Raw genomic sequence first — 21,138 nt, 5'->3', positions numbered from 1 at the left:
TGATACAACAGCCAAAGATATCATAAGAAAGAAAAATCATAGTCCGACCTCACTAATGAACACAGGTGCAAAAATTCTAAATAAAATTTATCAAATCAAATCCAGCAATATATAAAAAGGATAATAAATTATGACAAAGGTGAATTTACACCAGAATATAACGTTGGTGTAATATTTGAAAATCAGTCAAGGTTATCCACAACATTGACAGGTTTAAAAAGAAAAATCAAATGACAATCTGAACAGATAAAGTACCTGATAAAGTTAAACATTTATTACATATGATAAAATCTTAGCAAACAAGGAATATATACAAACTCAGGATGCGTGTGCTAAGATCCTGTTAAGATCCTCCAGAGATCGTTTTAACTGGATGGTTGTGTCCCTCTCTAGCTGCTATAGGTACTACTGCTATGAGTTCACACATGCAACCTTCTCTGGAGAATTGCCTTGGGATGATCAAAGGCAGCTTATGCAGAGGACCTGAGGGTTATACACACCTTTGCCCCACAGCCAATAGCTGTCTGCTATTGGTGTTCCCCACCAATAGCAGCCAATAGCTGGTCCCCCACCAATAGCACCAATAGCTGTCTGCTACAGGTGTCCCCCACCTGTCTGCTGCAGGAGTATAACTCTGTTATGCAATTAATACTCCAGAGAGCATAGAATCGAGCTGAGATTAAACTTCACCTGAAACTATCATTGCTTAGTTCTTTCCTTTCCCTAACTTGATTCCCTCACTCCTTTATAGGTTTCTCCTGAGAGCATTCCTTTTATAAATCATTTGCACAGAAATTCCTATCTTTGCGTCTAGGGAACTCAATCTAAAATACATATAAGTAAAAGTGTTTAAACTTTCAACTTTTAGCACATGAGGAATAGAAAGGAACTTCCTGAATCTGATAATGGCTAGCTATGAGGAGGAGGAAGGCAGGGGCAGGGAGAAGAAAATCTTACAGTCCTAGACAAACCTGTAAAGCAAGAAAAAGAGACAAAAAGTACAAGAATTGAAAAAAAAGAAACAAAACACATAATTTGGAGATGAAATGACTGAACACATTTAAAAAATCTAAAAGAGTAAATAATTTTTAGAATTAATGTTAGAATATAGTAGAGTTTTTGGATACAAGGTCAATATACAAAAGTCAATTGCATTTCTCTATACCAGCAAACAGAAAAAGAAATAATTTTAAATGGTGCAAAAAAATATCATGTACCACCTGTTCCCTGTATAGCCAAGTAAACTCCAACCATATCTGACCTTCCCCCAGGTGACAACTATAACCTCCAGACCAGATTTGAAAAAAAAGAAGGAAAACCAAAATCCACAAAGACCTTAAGGTCCTGGAGAGTGAACAAACGCAGATTTGATTCTAAAAGGGAGTTAACACTTGGGAGAAGGAACCAGCATGGGATGTTTCCTGCTTTTATGGCTTTTGAGAGCAGACAGTAGTCAGAGCCCTGCTCTGTGGCTGAAACACCAATGGAAATCCCACGGTCCTTGTGGCCTGAAGAACCAGAGCACAAAATTCAGGGCAACCACAGCCACTGGAGTATATGTCCAGAAAGGAGAGAGTTAGAGAGGAAGAACGCCACATTCTGTGCATAAACTCTGTCCAAAACTCTAGCTGACTCCTGTACTACATATGTGTGGGACAGACATCAGCTAAGGATAAAAGAAGAAACTGAGATTTGAGCAGCCTTCCAGGAAACAGAGTTTGCAGTTTGAGTTGAACCAAGTTAATTACATGCTAATATAAACAAAATAAACACTCTCCTGAGGAATAATGGATTCCAGGCTCTCCATAATATAACACTCATAATGTCCACGATGCAATCCATAATTGCTAGACAAATGAAGAACTAGAGAAATGTGACCCATTCTCAAGAGCAAAGATAATTAGTGGTGATCAACTCTAAGATACCCAGATGTTAGAATTAACAGACAAGGATTTAACACAGCTATTACCAGTGACTTAAAGAAAAATGTTCTTGCAATGGAGGAAAAGATGAGACATCTCAGAAAAGAAATAGAAACTATACAAAAGAACCAGATGGAAATTTTTGAACTGAAAAATACAATATCTGAGATTAAAAATTCACTGAATGGTTTTAATAGCAGAAGAGAGATGAAAGAGAAAAGGGTCCATGAACTAGAAGACAGATCAATAGAAATTATCTATTCTGAAATACAGAGAGGAAAATGTTAAAAATAAATTTAACAGAGCCTCCGAGATCTAAAAGACAATACCAAGAAATCTAACATATGTATAAAGAAAACTAAGAGAATTCATTGCCAGTGAATCAGTATTACAGTAAATGCTAAAGGAAATTTTTCAAGTTGAAGGGAAGTGATAGCACTTGGAAATTTGAATTTTTAGGAAAGAAAGAGGAGCCCTGGATATGGTAGACAGCTGGATAAATATAAAAAGACTATTTTTTCTTCTTAATGTTTAAAATGCATAGGACTGATTAAAGCAAAAATTAAAACACTTTTATAAAAAGTGATACAAATGATAAAGGATGGAGGTGGTACTGATGATAAAACATGGGCCAACATTGTTGCAAGAATTTACAAGGAGTGGTATAATATTAACTCTAAATAGACTGAGAAAAGTTAATTTTCCAAAATTGAAACTAATGAAACAAAATCCCCAAAGCCCTTTATCTGTTAAAGAGATTGTACTTGTTCTCAAAAAGCTTTCCATGAAGAAAACTCCAGGTCCAGATGGTTTGGGTGGCAAATTCTATCAAACATTTAAAGAAATAAATACCATCATACAAAAACACTTTCAGAAAATACAGCAGGGAACATTTCAACTAATTTTACAAGGCCAGCATAATCCTAATATAAAAATCTAATAGATATACAAAAAGATCCTTACCAAAATATATAAAAAGAATAATAAGTGGTATTTATCTGAGGAATGTTGAATCAACATCCAAAAATCAATGTAATTCATTATACCCCAAACTAAAAAAAAATTGTTTAATGCTATGGTACACCCAGACAATGGACTATTAGTTAGTGATAAAAAGAAATGAGATCTCAAGCCATGAAAAGACATGGAGGAACCTTAAATGCATATTACTAAGTGAAAGAAGCCAACTTGAAAAGGCTACATACTGTATGAGTCCAGCTATATGACATTCTGTAAAAGGCAAAACTACAGAGATAGTAAAAAGATCAGTGGTTTCCAGGGGTTGAGGGTTGAGGAAGGGATGAATATGTGGAACATAGAGGATTTTTCGGGCAGTGAAATTATTCTGTATGACAATATAATGGTAGATACATGTCATTACACATTTGTCCAAACCCACAGAATGTACATCACCAAGATTAAAACATATGTATGATCAGGTCACCCAAGATGGCTGTTCTCTTGCTCTCTGAATATCCCCTATTCGACCAGTGCCTGCGTCACCTACACCCTACTCACATGACTAACCTTCCCTCCTAATCATAGAGACATATTTGCCCCTAGCCCCAGCGAGTGATTGTTCTAATCTTCAGATTAGAACATCTCCGCTATGATAGCTTAACAAAGGGGCAGTGAGGGGCATGCTCCTCTGCTGGTTTCCCTGGTAACTGATGAGCCAACCTGACATCAATTCCCTCTATAACTGGTAAATTGCCCCCTCCCTTCCACAACAGCAAAGACTACTGCCATGTCCTGCCTGCCATCTCCCACACATGGTGGGGTGTTGCTCCAGGACCTTGCTTCAGACATGTAAGATCCCCATGTCCATTAAATCACTGATGTCTCTGTTGCTGACTCTGGGTTCTTTCTTCGGTCTTGAGGCTGGGCAAGTATAAGGCTTGCAGATCTGCGGGGTGCAGCCCAACAACATAATATAAATGATGGACTTTGGATGATTAATATGTGTCAATGTAGGTTTATCAGTTCTAACAAGTGTACCACACTGGTGGTGGATGCTGATAATGAGGGAGGCTGTGCATGAGTAAGGGCAGGGGGAGTATGAGAAATCTCTGTACTTTCACTTCAATTGTGCTGTGAACCTAAAACTGCTTAAAAAATAAAGTTTTAATTAAAAAAAAACAAAACATGATCTTCTCAGTAGATGCAGAGAAAGCATTTGACACAAATTCAATACCCAATAATTATTTTAAAATTTCTCAGTAAATTCTGAATAGTAATTCCATTCCTAGGTATCTACCCAAGAGAAATGAAACATGTTCACACTATGACCTGTACATGAATTTTAACGGCAGATTTATTCAGAATAGTTGAAACCTGATGTTTCTCAACTGGTGAGTGAAAAAACAAATTGTTGTACATCCATACAATGGAATCCTACTCAGCAATAAAAATGAATAAACTACCAATATGGAAAACAAAATGAATAAATCTCACAAGCATTGTTAAGTGAAGGAAGCTAAACCCCAAAAGTCTATATACTGTATGATTTCTGTAAGGCAAACTACTGGAACAGTGGAGAAATATGATGACTCAACGATAAAAAGACCACCCCCCAAAAAAATGGACAAAGGATTTAAGCAGACATTTTGCTAAAGAAGATGCACAAATGGCTAATGAGCTATAATTACTGATTTATGCTACAACACAGATGAAACTTGAAAACATGCCAAGTTGAAAGAAGAGGGACATAAAAGGCCATATATTGTGTGGTTCCATTTATATAATAGGTGCAGAACAGGCAAATCCATGGAGACAGAAAGCAGATTAGTGGTTGTTAGGAGTTAGGAGAAGAGAGGAGTGACTATTAATTACGGGTATAGAGTTTCTTTTTAAGGTGATTAAAATGTTCTGAAATTAGTGGTGATTGCATAACTTTTTGAATATACTAGAACCCCTTGAATTAGATACTTTAAAGTGGTGAATTTTATAATTTTATGTTATGTGAATTACATCCCAATTAAAAACAACTACTGGACTTAAATTAGATCAGTGGTTGCCAGGGGCTGGAGTGATGGGATCCACTACAAAAGGACATGAGGCAACTTTCTGCAAGATAGAAATGCTCTATGTCTTGATTGTGGTGTTGGTTATGCAACTATTTACACTTGTCAAAACTCTTTAAATTGAACACTTAAAAGGATGAAATTTACTGTCAATTACGTAAATGTAAATTATACTTCAATAAGCCTGATTTTTTAAAAAGTATATAGAAAAGCTCTAAAACTGATGTTGGAGCAGAGGAAAATGGATAAGTACAGATGCATAGTGTTTTACCTTATAAAGTATGAATTAATGACAAACAATATTGGATGGTTTTTTCCTTTCCCTTTATGAAACATATGGAAAATGTAATTTAATGTTAAAAATACAATACTTGGGGGACTTCCCTGGTGGACCAGTGGTTAGGACTCTGTGCTTCCACTGCAGGGGGCACAGGTTTGGTCCCTGGTGGGGGAACTAGGATCCCACATGCCACGCAGCACGCCCTCCCACCCCCACCCCACCCCAAAAAAAGAAAAAAAATACAATACTTGAAAAATGCTTGAATTCTCAGTGGCTTTATAAAACAGAGTTTTTTAAAAAAGGATATGCAAATTACAAAAAATAAATTCATGTCAGTGTGGGTTGTGATATAATGTCAACTCTTTTACTGTTAAGATTTCCTTCATAATTATGTAAAAGTTCCTTGATATTTGGAGGAGAGGACGTTTAAGTAATTTATTTTATGTAAGTATGAATCTAATTTTACAGAAACCACAAATATAACTGATTACTATCTTTGTAAAATGTGACATTTCTATTTAGAGAACATCTTAGGCTGTATTTGACATATTATGTTATTGTTGACTTTTTTTTTTAAAGAACTATAGCTTCTCAAAATCTTACAGTGTACTATTTAGGGATAAGTTAATAGTATCCATATTTTCAAAAGTTATATACTAAGCATATATTATAAGAAATGTAATACTTCAATTTTGATTTGAGTGTTTTCAGGCATTGAAATAGTTTTGACTAAGGATTTTTTTTTTTAAAGGAGCTGTTTAACCTCCAGGGTTATCTTTATTTAATTGAAAAACAGGGACTTCCCTGGCGGTCCAGTGGGTAAGACTCCAAGCTCCCAGTGCAGGGGGCCCGGGTTTGATCCCTTGTTGGGGAACTAGATCCCGCATGCATGCTGCAACTAAGAGTCTGCATGCCGCAACTAAGAAGAGTCCACATGCCGCAACTAAGAAGTCTGCATGCTGCAAACTAAGAGCCTGCATGCTGCAACTAAGACCTGGCGCAGCCAAAATAAATAAATAAAATAAATAACTAAGTAAGTAAATAAATAAATAAATAATTTTTAAAAAGAGAAAAGAAAAACAAAGCTATTTTTTAACGAAACAGGAAATTTAGACAAAACCCTAGTATTCCTAAATATGCCTTAGTTACTTTGGGGAAAGGAGGAAGGGAGGAGAATGGGATCAGGGAAGTAGACACAGAAATTTAAACTGATTTTATAATTTATTTCTTTAAAAAGGAGAGCTGATTCAAAGTTAGCAAAATGCTGTGATTTAACAAAATGGGAACTGTTTACCATTCTCTGTGTTTTTAAAAAAGAAGACAGAAATCAATTTATTAATAAGTCTCATTATTTCTTCCTTAATTTTCTTATAAGATTCTATGAGCATCCTAATATAAAACTTTTATATCTATATTTCTAGAAGAGTCTCCCGGCTACCCTCCGCTACTCTAAACCATCTCATCCTGATTACATACTGCAGCCAGATTAATCAACCAAGAACCAACAATAAAGTCCAATTCTGATTACATCAAATGTAAAGGTTAGGAAGGGTGAGATCAGATCTCAAAGGGCAGAGGAGTTCAAAACCTTTTTGGATTCAAATACTCTCTCCATTTCTCTGAGTTTGTGTGTAGGTTAAAAAAAATGGTAATTACTACCTCATACAATCCTTGGAAGGATTTAAAAAGACTTTTTATATGAAAGCGTCTAGTACCATGTTTGGCATATTGGCATTCAATAAATACTAGTTTTCCTTCACCTATTCTTAATCGCCACAAGAGTCTAACACATGTGCTCTACCTGAGTTTTTTAAAAATCTCTTCACATATGGTCAGTTAATCTATGAAAAAGAAGGCAAGAATATACAATGCGGAAAGGACAGTCTATTCAATCAGTGTGCTGGGAAAACTGGACAGCTACACGTAAAAGAATGAAATTAGAACGTTTTCTTACACCATATACAAAAATAAGCTAAAATGGACTAAAGACCTAAATGTAAGACAGGAAACCATAAAACTCCTAGAAGAAAACATAAAACACTCTTTTTTTTTTTTTTTTTAAATTATTTATTTATTTATTTTTGGCTGTGTTGGGTCTTCGTTTCTATGCGAGGGCTTTCTCTAGTTGCGGCAAGTGGGGGCCACTCTTCATCGCGGTGTGCGGGCTCTCTTGTTGCGGAGCACAGGCTCCAGACACGCAGGCTCAGTAGTTGTGGCTCACGGGCCTAGTTGCTCCGCGGCATGTGGGATCTTCCCAGACCAGGGCTCGAACCCGTGTCCCCTGCATTGGCAGGCAGATTCTCAACCACTGCGCCACCAGGGAAGCCCATAAAACACTCTTTGACATAATCGTAGCAATATTTTTTTGGATCTGTCTCTTATGGCAGAGGAAACAAAAGCAAAAATAAACAAATGGGACCTAATTAAACTTAAAAGCTTTTGCACAGCAAAGGAAGCCATCAATAAAATGAAAAAACAACCTACTCAATGAGAGAAAATATTTGCAAATGATATGACCATTAAGGGGTTAATATCCTAAATATATAATCAGCTCATACAACTCAATATAAAAAAAACAAAACCCATTTAAAAAAATGGGCAGAAGACCTGAATAGTTATTTTTCCAAAGAAAACATACAGGGACTTCCCTGGTGGTGCAGTGGTTAAGAATCTGCCTGCCAATGCAGGGAACATGGGTTCGAGCCCTGGTCGGGGAAGATCCACATGCCGCGGAGCAACTAAGCCTGTGTGCTGCAACTACTGAGCCTGCGCTCTACAGCCCGCAAGCCACAACTACTGAGCCTGTGTGCCACAACTACTGAAGGCGGCACACCTAGAGCCCGTGCTCCTCAACGAGAGAAGCCACCGCAATGAGAAGCCCGTGCACCACAACGAAGAGTAGCCCCTGCTCACCCCAACTACAGAAAGCCCGCACACAGCAACGAAGACCCAATGCAGACAAAAATAAATAAATTAATTAAAAAAAAAAAGAAAACATACAGATGGCCAACAGGCACATGAAGAGATACTCAACATTGCTAATTATTAGAGAAATGCAAACCCAAACTACAATCAGGTATCATCTCACATCGGTCAGAATGGCCATCTTTCAAAAGTCCACAAACAATAAATGCTGGATAGGGTATGGAGAAAAGGGAACCTTCCTACACTGCTAGTGGGAATGTAAATTGGTACAGCCACTTAGGGAAAAGATTAAGGAGGTTCCTCAAAAAAAAAAAAGAACTGCTATATGATCCCGCAATTCCACTCCTCGGTACATGTCTGAAAAAAACAAAAACACTAATTCGAAAAGATACATGCATCCCAATGTTCATAGCAGCATTATTTACAATAGCCAAGCTATGGAAGCAACCCAAGTGTCCATCAACGGATGGATAAAGAAGATGCAATACACACACACAATGATGAAATTTTAAAAATAAATTTATTTATTTATTTATTTCATGGCTGCGTTGGGTCTTTGTTGCTGAGCGTGGGTTTTCTCTAGTTGCAGCGAGCAGGGGCTACTCTTTGTTGCGGTGCGTGGGCTTCTCATTGTGGTGGCTTCTCTTGTTGCAGAGCACGGGCTCTAGGTGCGTGGGCTTCAGTAGTTGTGGCACGTAGGCTCAGTAGTTGTGGCTCGTGGGCTCTAGAGTACAGCCTCAGTAGTTGTGGTGCATGGGCTTAGCTGCTCCGCGGCATGTGGGATCTTCCCAGACCAGGGCTCGAACCCATGTTCCCTGCATTGGCAGGCGGATTCTTAACCACTGTGCCACCAGGAAAGTCCCCAAAATAATGAAATTTTGCCATTTGCAACAACATGGATGGACCTGGAGGGTATTGTGCTTAGTGAAGTAAGTCAGACAGAGAAAGACAAATACTGTATGTAATCACTTATATGTGGAATACAAAAAATAAAACAAACTAATGAATATAACAAAACAGAAACAGACTCACAGATATAGAGAAAAAACTATGGGGAGAGGAAAGGGAGGAGGGGCAAAATAGAGGCAGGGGATTAAGAGGTACAAACTACTATGTGTAAAATAAATAAGCTACAAGGATATATTGTACAGCACATGGAATATAGCTAATGTTTTATAATAACTTTAAATGGAGTATAATCTATAAAAATTTTGAATCACGGTTTCACACCTGAAACTAATATAATACTATAAATCAACTATACCTCAATTTAAAAAAAATCTCTTCATTGTTCTTGCATGTCCCCTGTTCAGTTTCATTTCCGTGATCAGTTTCATTCTATTTTATTATTCTATTTCTCCCACTCTAAATTTTCTGCCCCCATATCCACCATCTATTCCTATCCTACTTAACCTTCAAGGCCCAGCTCAAATTCTACTTCTTACAAAAAGTCTTCCTGACTTTGAACTCCTATTGCTCTTAGAAACCAGTGCCAGACAGTTGACCACTTAATTGTTCTTTGTTCATGTTTGAATTTTTACTTTTAATTATTAATTATAAGTACATCAATACACTTTCCTTGTTTTAAAAAATACTAATAACACAAATAAAGCTATAGAGATCTTTGACTATTGTCATTCCCAGACCCCTCTTTTAGGGGAGCCAATATTGCATGTGATGTATCTTTCCAGACTTTTACCTACATCTATATACTTACAGAAATGTAGTTTTGCTTTATCTTTTTATTTTATATATATGGTATCAAATTGTACACGATGCTCTGGAACTTGCTCATTTCATTCAATAAATCTTGGAGGTACTCTCAATACATGTAGATATGTGTATTCTTTTCAAATGTCACAGTGTTCTAGTTTATTTATCCTTTCCCCTATTGGTGGGCATTTAGGTTTTTTTATAGTTTTTACCTACATGAATAATGAAATATTTCAGAGGGAAAATGACATGAGAAAATTCTGAAGCAGAAACCACAAAACAAAGCTACCACTTACACTGAAGAGATCTTCTAACAAGGTTAAGTCTGGTGAGCCGAAAGCTAAGATGACTTTGTATCTGAGAAGCATAGTATTTTTCATTTACATTGTACTTTTCATATTCTTTTGGGCATTCAGTAAGACCATTTTCTTAGTTTTGCTGGTAAGGTATAGTGTTCATTAAATTATTTGGTGTAAAAGATCCCATGCAGAATTGGATACACTACCTGTCTGTTTATTCTTTCCACCAGCATTAATCATTTTCTCCATTAACTCCCAACACCAGAGGGCAGCAGCCTCAGTACTAATTAGCAATAATGTAGAGAGTAAGTGACTTATGAAAAAAATACTCCTTTAGTAAAATCTACACTAAATTACTAACCAACCTTTTATTTGGGGGAAAAGTGTTTCTAAACATATGAAATATGAAATAGGTAAAAAAAGCCAAATAAGCAAAACATGCTGTCTTTCCACAAAGATAGATAAAAGAAATCAAATTTAGATTATCCGGGGAGGGACCATGAAAATCCGAGCTAGTGGAATATAACATTTACATTCTATGGTTAATTTAATGTATCTTATAAGTACAATTCGGAAGAACCAAATAAAGATAAATTCCTTTTCATTAGCTTCTTCAGGTTCTCTGATTTTTCAAATAGGAGGAAAGGAAGAGATGGGGAAAAAATAATTCCAGATTAGAGATATATCCAAATAGACTTCTAATGGGCTTGTAGAAAACTTAAAGGAACTAAACAAAAAACCTTTATGAAAGAAAAAACAGGGCAAAGAAGACCCCCAAATAAAAAGCAGAAGTAGCCAGTCTACCTATTTTGAAATTTTCAGGTGGGAAAGAAGAAAGTGCTTTCAAATAAGAATCCTTTCCCTTTCAAGTATAAGTACTTTTTAAATTCATGGACTTTAATTTTTAGAACAGTTTTAGGTTTACAGAAAATTGAACAGATAATACAGGGAGTTCCCATAAATCCTCCCACCCAACCCGTTTTCCCTGTTGTTAACATCTCGTATTGGGGCTGGAGAGAGGGGAGGTAAGGGGACTTTTTAATGGGTATAGAGTTTCAGATTTGCAAGATAAAAAAGTTCTGGAGATCTGTTTCATAAAAATGTGAATATGATTAATGCTATTGAACTGTACACTTAAAAATGGTTAAGATGGTAAATTTTATGTTATGTTTTTTACCACAAAAAAAAATTAAAATTTTCTGTTTTGTCTTCAGATTGATCCTCAACATTGAAAATAATGTTAAGTACCAGGTTAAGATCGTCTAAATATTGTTCACTACAGACCCTAGTAGTGGGCTTGGATAAAATTTCCTTCTCACCAGGCCCACCTTGTGTCTTCTGAAGGTATTGAGATCAAATGGATTTTTTTTTTTCCTTAAGCTCCATCAATTAATTGTTCAAAATCATGCCCTGTTTTAGTTTTCTTCAGTTTTGAACCATAACTTGCTTATTCAGGTCTGTTTTCCTTCCTTCCTCCCTTTCTTCCATCTGTGGATAACTGTTTTTCTTTTTTTGATGTTGCTGTTGCCAGAAATAACATGCCATCTTCAACATTATCATTAACATCTTCCAGCTTTTTATTATTTATGGCATAGACATTGCATTCTTTTTCAAGACACATTTCTTTGAAGCCCAATGTCAAACTAGTACACAGTTGTCATCTGGGATTTCTTTACACTGGACTCCTGGGGTAGTTCCTTCATGTCAGCTTCCCTCATATTTCCTATTTCCTTTTGCTATAGGTTTCTTCAACTTATGTTTTTATATTTTCTATTGCATTTGGCAGGGGGTGGAGGGATACAGTTGTTTTTTTTTTTTTCCTTAACTCCCAAGAGCTCATTCTTCTTTCCTATTCCTTTTTCATAGCATCTTTCCTTGTTTGATGGAATAATTATCTTTTTAAACTTAATTTTAAGATTTTAAGTTCTTATCTTCCCTTATTTACCTCAGTTCCAATGTCTTCTCAAATAAAATGGCCAATTGGGAGCTCTGTGTTTGTGAGCTAAGCTTACTGTTCTGGAGACTTTGTTAGCACTGATTACATTATTTAAGCTTTCAAAAGAATAAATAAAACTAATGGCATAATGAAATTTAGGCAGGGTGGGGACTTCCCTGGCAGTCCAGTGGTTAAGACTTCGCCTTCCAGTGCAGGGGGTGCGGGTTTGACCCCTGGTCAGGGAGCTAAGATCCCACATGCCTTGTGGCCAAAAAACCAAAACATAAAACAGAAGCAATATTGTAACAAATTCAATAAAGACTTAAAAAATGGTCCACATCAAAGGAAAAAATCTTAAAAAAAAAAAAGTTTAGGTAGGGTGGAGAACAGTGTGAGTGAGCTCTCATTTTTCATAGTATGTATTTGACAGATAATATCCAAAACAAATCAAGGAATAGTGGTACTAGCATATTATTTAGTCTTTTGATGGTAGTCATGAGAATAACTAAAGACAAACAGTTAAAAATGGCTTTTAAGGAGCAAACTGAGGATGAGAAGAGGCAATTAGGAAAGCTGCTTTCCATTATAATCCCTTTGTACTAATTTTTAGAAATCACAAGCATGTATTTCTTTGAAATAAATAAAAGTAAATTTAAAAATAAAATGGTAGAAACTGAAGAGCAAATGTAAGACATTTGGAAATAAAAAGAAAAAAAATATGCGTGTGTGTGTGTGTGTGTGTGTGTGTGTGTGTGTGTGTGTGTGTGTATCTCCAAACCCTTATTTATATGTACTAAATCTCTTGGACAGAGGGAGAATGTTGTTGCCAAGGAAACCAAAGCAACTGTTGAGCAGCAAACTCAGCTCTTTTAAAAAATATTCCATGGCAATTTATTCTGCAGAATATTGCAGCCTACCACAGCTTTCACAAAAGTCAGTAAAATGGTTTTAATGAGGTCCTTGAAACTTGGTTTATGATGTCACTAACATTTACTAAATATTCAGGTTACAGAGTCTAGTACAGCGATAAGAAAACTAGAGTAAAGGTCAGATATCCTAGGTTTAGTACCAAGTGTACCACTTAAAAGCCATATGTCCTTGAGCAAGTCGTTTTCCTTGTCTGAAACTAAATTTCTTTACTTATCAAAATGGGGATAATTACTACCTAGCCTGTCTACCATATACGGTTGCTGTGAATATCAAATGATTCAGATCATCAAGGTTTGAAACACTACACAAATAAATTCAAGTAATAAGCACTAATATTTTCCAAAATTAATAAGGTGATAAGCGCTCTTCATTGATTAAATGCCAAATTATGTAAAGTACTAGAAAAATGTGAACAAAAAATGTAATATAGACCAGTATTGTAAAAATTGGATTGAACTAGGTGGCAGATCCAAGTTCTCGTCCAGGCTCTACCCACCACAACTGATAATTTCCACAACTTCTTTGGGTCTCTGCACAATGAAACTGGACTAGACAACCTTTGTAGAGGTGGTTCATGGGTGTGTTTTCCATTACACGATGATGATTTAAAAGGAAATTCATTCACCACTTTTAAAAAAATTTGGTCTATATTTTGCTTGAAAAACTTTCATTGTTAGATGTTTGAAAATCACTGACTTTAGAATGAAGTCTTTTATTTCTATTTTCAGGCATTTCATAACACTAACCTAACTAACTTATCTTTACCTTTACCTTCTACTCTTTCTCAACATAGACCTACATTCTGAGACCATAGTACTCTACTCATTATTTCTCAAAACACCACAGCCAATTCCTGCCTCCACATTGTTGTCAATATGTATGTAGCTGTTGCTGCTACAGCTGGCTGAGCAGCTCTGCCCTGGGTCCCGTCCCACTTCCCACCCATACATTCACACACCCAAATTTGGCCAGTGCTTAATATCTTTGATAAGACTTTTCAAAAAGTTAAAATTTACAGCATATCAAAAACAGGGGAGAGTTGTCATGTTAAAGAGAACCTGGCTTCTAGGCCAGCAAGACTTGTCTGTAATTTGATAGAATGCATGAAAGCCTTGAAAGAAAGAAGTAGGAAGGAAGTGGGGGCCTTAGTCAGCTCTAAAAGATAGAAGGGGAGAGCACTGTAGAAGAGTCATCTGCGCATTGCCTGGAGGAGGAACACCTTGATCCACAGACTTGTTGGGTTCCAGTGGTAGGACAGTCCCATCATAGAGATTGATGCATTTACTTATTACAGGCTAATGCTGTTAAACATTTATGCCATATATCTGACTCCCTGTGGTTTGATTTCACAATCACGAAAAATCTTCTGATTCTTTGACTTCCCTTATGGTGCATCTAGAAAATGGCTTGACTGAGACAAATCTATTTATATTACAACTGTACCATAAATTAATAAAACAGCATTCTGAATTCAGACATCAGTTTCTGTAACCTTGAGCAGGGTGAGTCCATCCTGAGACAAGACAGACTAATAAATTAGTCTGAAGGTATAGGAACCAAGGGTCAGATCCTGGACTATACTAAACGGCACAACAGAATGCCACTCCATAGAAACAGGAAGGGGTACCTGGGACCTCCCCAATAAACACCCTGTCTTGTTGCACTAATTTCTTTTTGACACTTACACACACCTTTATTTACTCAAGGCTACTAACGACATACTAATGCGTTTCTATGACCTGGTCTACATGCTTTTCCAACAATTTCTCTCTATGTACCCTAAGCTACAGCAGAAACAAATGTTCTAAGTATACACATTAATGTTTTTATCTCTACTTGGAATATTCCTCCTCTCAATGTTGACAAGTCTAAATTTTAATTAATTCTGAAGGGTCAGCACAGATAACACCTTTTTCATGAAGAGATTTCAAAGAACACCACCCACCAAGGCTAAAACTAGCAATACTGGTGACCTAGGCAAGTAGCAAATTGCCTTTAGATCAACTTATGTCTTAGTACTATGTGCCTCACCAGAGTCATCAAGAATCAGGGCATTTGGTAGGTTCTTTTTTTCACTATTAAAAAAATAAATAGGTATTAATCAGGTATTAAACTCAGTTTCTCTGTGCTGGAAGACCACATATGCCATCCACGTGTAATGCAATAAATGCTGTTGATCTGATCTATTATTTTACATTTCTGCACTCTACATTTCAGTGTCCGGGGACATCATAGCCTAGCTTACCTACACTATCCATCTACAGTAGATATACCTTTGCTTACTAATTAAAAGTATTTTTCTCATTAAAAGAGGGATCAATTAAGTAAATATTATTTTTATTAAATAATTATTAAACTTATTTGAATCTATTTATCTGTTAAAGGCACTTGTTACTTGCTCCCTGTATTATATTTGTGAGCTTTTGTTTTATTTTCCCTTCTATTTTCTTTGAAGATACAATCCATATCTAGTTCATCTTTGTGTCTCCCACAGATTTTCAGCCAGTGCCTTGTATGTAGAGGGCACTTTAAATATAAATTAATTTCTCTTCCACTTTCAATGAAGGCTCTCCTCATTCTTTTTAGATGCATCCCATCTTCTTATTGCCTTCCTTGACTACCCAGTCCACAGGTCACTTACTTTTAAACTACTATAAAATCTGACTGCCTATAAAGCATTTAATTGCCACCAATACCACCCTTGCGTTATCTTTTTACATGTATATGTATTTCATAGTCTTTTTACATTTTAGTATACCCCAACAATATCTAGGTATAGCATGGACAATTAATAAATATTAATTCATTCAGGTAATATTTTTAAAAAAAATCAAATCAACAGACCCATTAGGAAAAGTGTAGTCAAAACTGGCACCTAAAGAGAACAAAAGATTTCACCCATGGCAATGAAAAACAAACTATTGTTGAAGGGCCAAAGGCTATGACATACATAATAGTTACTAGTAAATTAAATTGTGTTGGAATTCTACAAGTGTCTTTGAAGTTCATAAATCTTCCTTTCACTTTAGGGAGACACAAGTGCAACCACATCCATTTACTGACAGCAGATGGCTTTAAACAACAGCAATTAACTATATTAAACATATAAGGATAATTTTCATTTGTAATTTAGTTAGATATCCCTGCTGAAGATATTTATACAGTCAGTTTGTAGTATATATCATTTCACAGTATGCTAAGCCTTAGCTCTTTTATTTCTATTAGGCTTCCTCCTCCCTAATGAACTAAAAGCAGAAGAGCAGTCTCTGAATCTTCACTTCTTTTGTATCCTTCCACAACAAGGAACTATATTCACAGCAGGCAATTAATAAATACTGGCAAAATGGATTTAAAGTTATTTGCATTTTGCACATCCTTATGATAATTAATGGGATACCACAGATTTTTCACACTTGATTGAAAAAAATATATATATGTATATACATATGTATTTTTTATATATATGCTCAAATCCTACAAAAAGGGTGTTAGCTCTCTAGTATCTCAGTCAGAACACTCTAGAGCCTTGCTACTCAAAGTGTGGTCCACAGCCCAGCAGCATTGGTATCACTTGGGAGCTCATTATGAGGCAGAAGCTCAGGCCCCACCCCAGGTGTCCTAAATCACAACCTGCATTTTTAAGATCTCCAGGTGATCTGTAAGCACTTCAAAGTTTGAGCCGCACTGGTTTAGACTCCAGAGGAAGGATTAGACTGTCCAAGATACATATGATCAAGTAATACTAAATAACTCATAATTGCTTATTTGTTGGTCTTCCTTATCTGCTGACAGAAGGCTTTTCGAGGGCAGGAACCCTTTCTAGCTTCCTCACCACCAGCATACCGTGGACCTAAAAGGCCCTGAAGCACTACCCAGTGCTCAATGGATATTTTTTGCTGAATGCATGAATGACTGAACAGCGTGAAAATAAAACTTTTTAAGAAAGCTAATAATCCTTTAGGAAATTGAATAACATGATTTCACATATTACCACACTAATTCTTTAATTCAGTATTATTAATTCCATTTAAAATATGTTGCCTTCTCTATTTCAACAAATGCATTTAATGCATTCGACAAAGCAAAAGCCTGGATTATCTTCCTCTGTTGGAGCCAAGGGCCTCTTACAAGTGAAATAACTGCATTTTAATTTTAGCTCTCACATATCCATCCTATATGCCTGCCCAAGATGAAATCATCGCAACAATTTGGAGGGGGTGGGGGAGGAATAGAGGAGGAATGGGTAAAGCAAAAACAATTCTGTATCAGGAGCATCACATGAAATCTGGAAAACATGATTTTTGGAACAGGATACTTCCATAAAATAACTCCCGGCCAGAGAAAGAAAGAGAACCCTTATCTTTCTCAAGAGCAAAAGGTGATATTAGAGAATACAAGGGAGCGATAAAAGACCAGCGACTACCTAGCGACGCAAGGTGGAAACACACCAGACCAGAACTAAAGAGGATAGCGGTTAGATAGCGTCCAAGGACAGAGCAAAAAACCACTTTCAGATTTGCAGAGAAGGAAGTCAATAGAGAAGAAAGGGGAAAGGCAACAGCTCTATTAAGGCTATAGCTTATGATGATGATTAATTATTATTTATTATTATTATTTTTTGGAGAAAGAGGGATGACATACACTTGAAGGGGGGGAGGATGGGAGGAAGGGAGGTTGCACTTTCGCGCACTGCAAAAGGAAGGGACTACAGGCGTTCTTTCCCAGCTCAGACGGTCCCAGGGAGGCAGCCCAGGCATAGGTGGGTGGCAACGCCCGGCTCCGCTAGCCGCTGCCGCATGGCCTGAGCCATCTCCCCCACAGTCTGCCGAGCACCGGGTGGGTACGGGAAAGGGCGTACACTGGGTAGGGGGCGGATGCCGGGCTGACCAGGTACCCACCTTATCCCAAGGGAGCCACTGCCCAATGGCCGTGTCTAGCTGAGGGTCCCCGGAGTGATAGGGGGTGGATGCCGGGCTGACCAGATACCCACCTTATCCCAACGGAGCCACTGCCCGATGGCCGTGTCTAGCTGAGGGTCCCCGGTGTGATAGGGGGCGTGGAGTAGGTTGGAGTTCAGGTCCCCCTCTGCGTTTTCAGCCATGGCAGCCAGACTTGGGTGTGCGGGCCTGGGGGGCCGGCGAAGACACGTAGCTGGAGGGGCTTGACGTGCGCTCACCAGGATCCCAACGCCCCCTCCTCACTGAAGGGCATCGGAGACCAACCGCAGGATGTTTGTGCCAGCTCCTGCCGCAGCTTTGGGGAAGCAGGAGAGAGGGGGGACGCGGTCGCCCCGCTCCGAACTAGACCAGCTCCTGGTCTCTCTGGGCGACCAGACTGAGGCGGTCCCACCGCGAGAGAACAACAACAGTCCTAGATGTCTAGGTCGTGGCCCCGCCGCGGCCGCCGCACTCGCCACCCTAGGCCCCGCCCCCCGCGCCGCTGGCCCCGCCCCTTCCCACCCCCGCTGACTTAAGCCTCCGAGACCCGAGGCGCGAGCCGGGAAGCGCGCTTCCGACGCCTCCCAAGCTGCGCAGGTTAGGACTCGCGGGGTGGTGAGGAATTGGGGCACAGCCCTTTTTATTTTTTAATTTGCCTTTTCCCACGTGTTTTATCCTTGTTACAACCCCCACACACTCCCACGCGTCTCATTTTCTGGATCAGCCGCTACGGCCAACACAACGCGCTCCGCCTCAGGGCTCGCTTTGTGAATCCCCGTCGTGCGCGTAGGCCCCCTCCCGTTTGGTCTTGGGGCGCCCGCCGGCGGGAGGGTGCGCGAGGCTGTCCCCGCACGGCGTCACGGGAGTTGTAGTTCTTTTCTTTCCTCGAGGTGTGTGGAGACCGCCGCAAAGACTACAACTCCCAGCAGCTCCGCGCCCTGCGTTTTCCGCAAAGGAAAAAAGATCTACCTCTAGGCTGTTCCTACAGACACGCCCTGTCCGTGTTAGGTTCGCTGCGGTTTGTGGCCCTGGGCTTCAATTAAATTAAACAAGGACTGGTACAGTAAGGGGACAGCTGATACCCGTTCAGTGCTTTACAGCTTACGAATCGCGTTCTGTCGTTTCAACCATCGTGTGACCGAGTAAATGGACGTGATCCATCCCCATTTTACACACAAAGAGGAAACTGCCTCTGAGTGAACCGACTTTTTCAAAGAGGCGGAATTCGTGATGGAACAAGGGTTCCGACCTCATTTCAGATCTCAGATGGCAGTTCTTTTTGCTCTGCTGCTACAGTGGACTAGGAGGCAGGAAGAACAAGATGACTGGGGAAAAACAAAAATCATGTTGTGAAAGAGGGAAGATGTGTCAGCATTTAACCATAACATAAGTAAGAATGAATAAGAGAGTGCAAAAATCAATGGCAGTAGGAATACAGAGGAAGAAGAAAGATTATTGAAATAGTCTTAAATTTCTCCTTATTTTGGCCTCCTCTCTTCTACAGAATGTTCACCTTTCAAGTCTCACGACTTTAGGTGTGGGAGATGCTGAGAAGTGCTTACCTGTCAGACGCAGCTGCTCCTGAGTTTCTTGGTGTAGCCTTCTTACAATGGCTCCATGATTTTGATCGAGTATCTTGTAACTCTTTCTCTGGTCAGCTTTTTTGCAAGGAGAGTGTAATAATATTTACACCTTGGCTACAGTAACTTAATGAATGGCTTTAAAATGCTTTGAGGTTCACAGATAAAAGACATAATAAATTCAAAGTATTACTTTCTTTCCTTTAAAAATGCCACTTACCATAATAAAATCCCAACTACCACGGTACAAAAGGATTGTAGCACCAATCCCTGAAAAATAACGTGCTGTGCTTGGGAATTAGAATTTTTGCTAATCAGTTGGGTGTTTCCTTTATGGAGTCAGCGGGTTGTTTTAATCACACAAGGCCTGGGAATTAACCATGAGTCCTGGAGAGAAATTCATCATTCACTATCATCACCATTATTGTCTGCGATGAACGTTAATTAAACATGCACTCTATTCTCAGCGTTATGCCAGGGGCTGAGGCTACAAGAAAGTATGCAATTGTTCATTTCAAGAAATAAAATCTGTCTGGGCAGACAGGATGTATGCAGGAAAAGATAACCTATGATAAACAGCAAGTGCTTGTTGCAGACAACTGTTAAGAATTTAGAGTGTGAGGTAGTTGATAAGAGCAACAAGTGGCAGAAGGGACCAGCAATGAGCTTTGAAGGACAAAAAATTAATAACTAGAGAAAAAGGTAGAGGGCATTTTAAACCCATAGACCATTGGTCTCCCTAGGAGTTTGTTTAAAATATATATTCCTAGACACTGCCCAGAGATTCTGAATCAGTACATTGGGATAGGGGATAGGGCCTAGGTACGTACATATTTAACAGATATCTATTGATTGTGACATAGGTGGCTACTCAAAGTATGATAGGAGGACCAGTCTATTAATCCCCTGGGAGCTTATTAAGAAATATAAAATTTCAGGCCCCATCCCAATCTACTGAATCAGAATCTGAATTTTAACAAGATCCAGTGATGATTTATATACATATTAAATTTGATTAAGCAGTGGTTTTTATAAGACAATTCTATTTCAATTCTGAGAAGCACTACTAAGTCAACAGAACTTTCAAGAGATAGAACTATATAGGGCAAGTATAAAAGATGGGAGAAATACAAGTTTTAATTCAATACCAGAGTCAACCAGCCCTCAGTTTTATCAGCAAGATCATGACAGACATAAACTGGTTACCAGAAATTGCCCAGCATCTCCGGCTTGTTGCTTAGGAATTGAAGGGTAACCAAGAGGACCCAGAACTCATCAAATCCAAGAATGGTATCTAAGTGTGTCCAGAAGAGGGAGTATAATAGTTTTCCTAGTCAGGGAAGCTCAGAAGCTTTAATTTCTGTTGGAATTTGACCAGGGTGTCCTGCATTTTCATTTGCTAAATCTGGCAACCCTAACTGTGGTTATGAAAGAGAATAGCTCTCTTGATCCTAATATATACCTTTTATTTATTGTTTTTAAAAATTGAATTAAGATACTCAAAGTTCTCATTCTGTCAAGGTAGCAAGAAATTAAATTTTCATCAATATCAGGGATTCTCATCTCCAACCCAGGCTTTAAACGATACTGGGG

At 38.3% G+C, this 21,138-nt stretch overlaps 1 protein-coding gene and 1 long non-coding RNA gene across 5 annotated transcripts in view; one reads left to right on the top strand and one right to left on the bottom strand.

Annotated features, from left to right (window-relative positions):
* PGM2L1 (phosphoglucomutase 2 like 1) overlaps positions 1-18,445 on the bottom strand; it is an 81,497-nt gene extending 63,052 nt beyond the window's left edge. For all 4 annotated transcript variants that reach the window (XR_014250431.1, XR_014250432.1, XR_014250433.1 and 1 more), the window contains exon 1: positions 18,019-18,445. Coding sequence is in view for 1 of the 4 variants with exons in the window: in XM_082411272.1 (XP_082267398.1) it covers positions 18,019-18,129 (111 nt within the window). In the remaining 3 variants the exon portion in view is untranslated. The remainder of the gene's footprint in view (positions 1-18,018) is intronic.
* Positions 18,446-18,496: 51 nt separating this feature from the next.
* The window catches only part of LOC309637175, a 99,491-nt gene continuing 96,849 nt past the window's right edge, over positions 18,497-21,138 (top strand). The window contains exon 1 of the long non-coding RNA XR_014250442.1: positions 18,497-18,580. This is a non-coding gene — a long non-coding RNA (uncharacterized lncRNA). The remainder of the gene's footprint in view (positions 18,581-21,138) is intronic.

This window comes from Balaenoptera physalus, assembly GCF_965194825.1.
Source record: "Balaenoptera physalus genome assembly, chromosome: 10".
NCBI lineage: Eukaryota > Metazoa > Chordata > Mammalia > Artiodactyla > Balaenopteridae > Balaenoptera > Balaenoptera physalus.
This window is presented reverse-complemented; position numbering and strand designations above follow the sequence as displayed.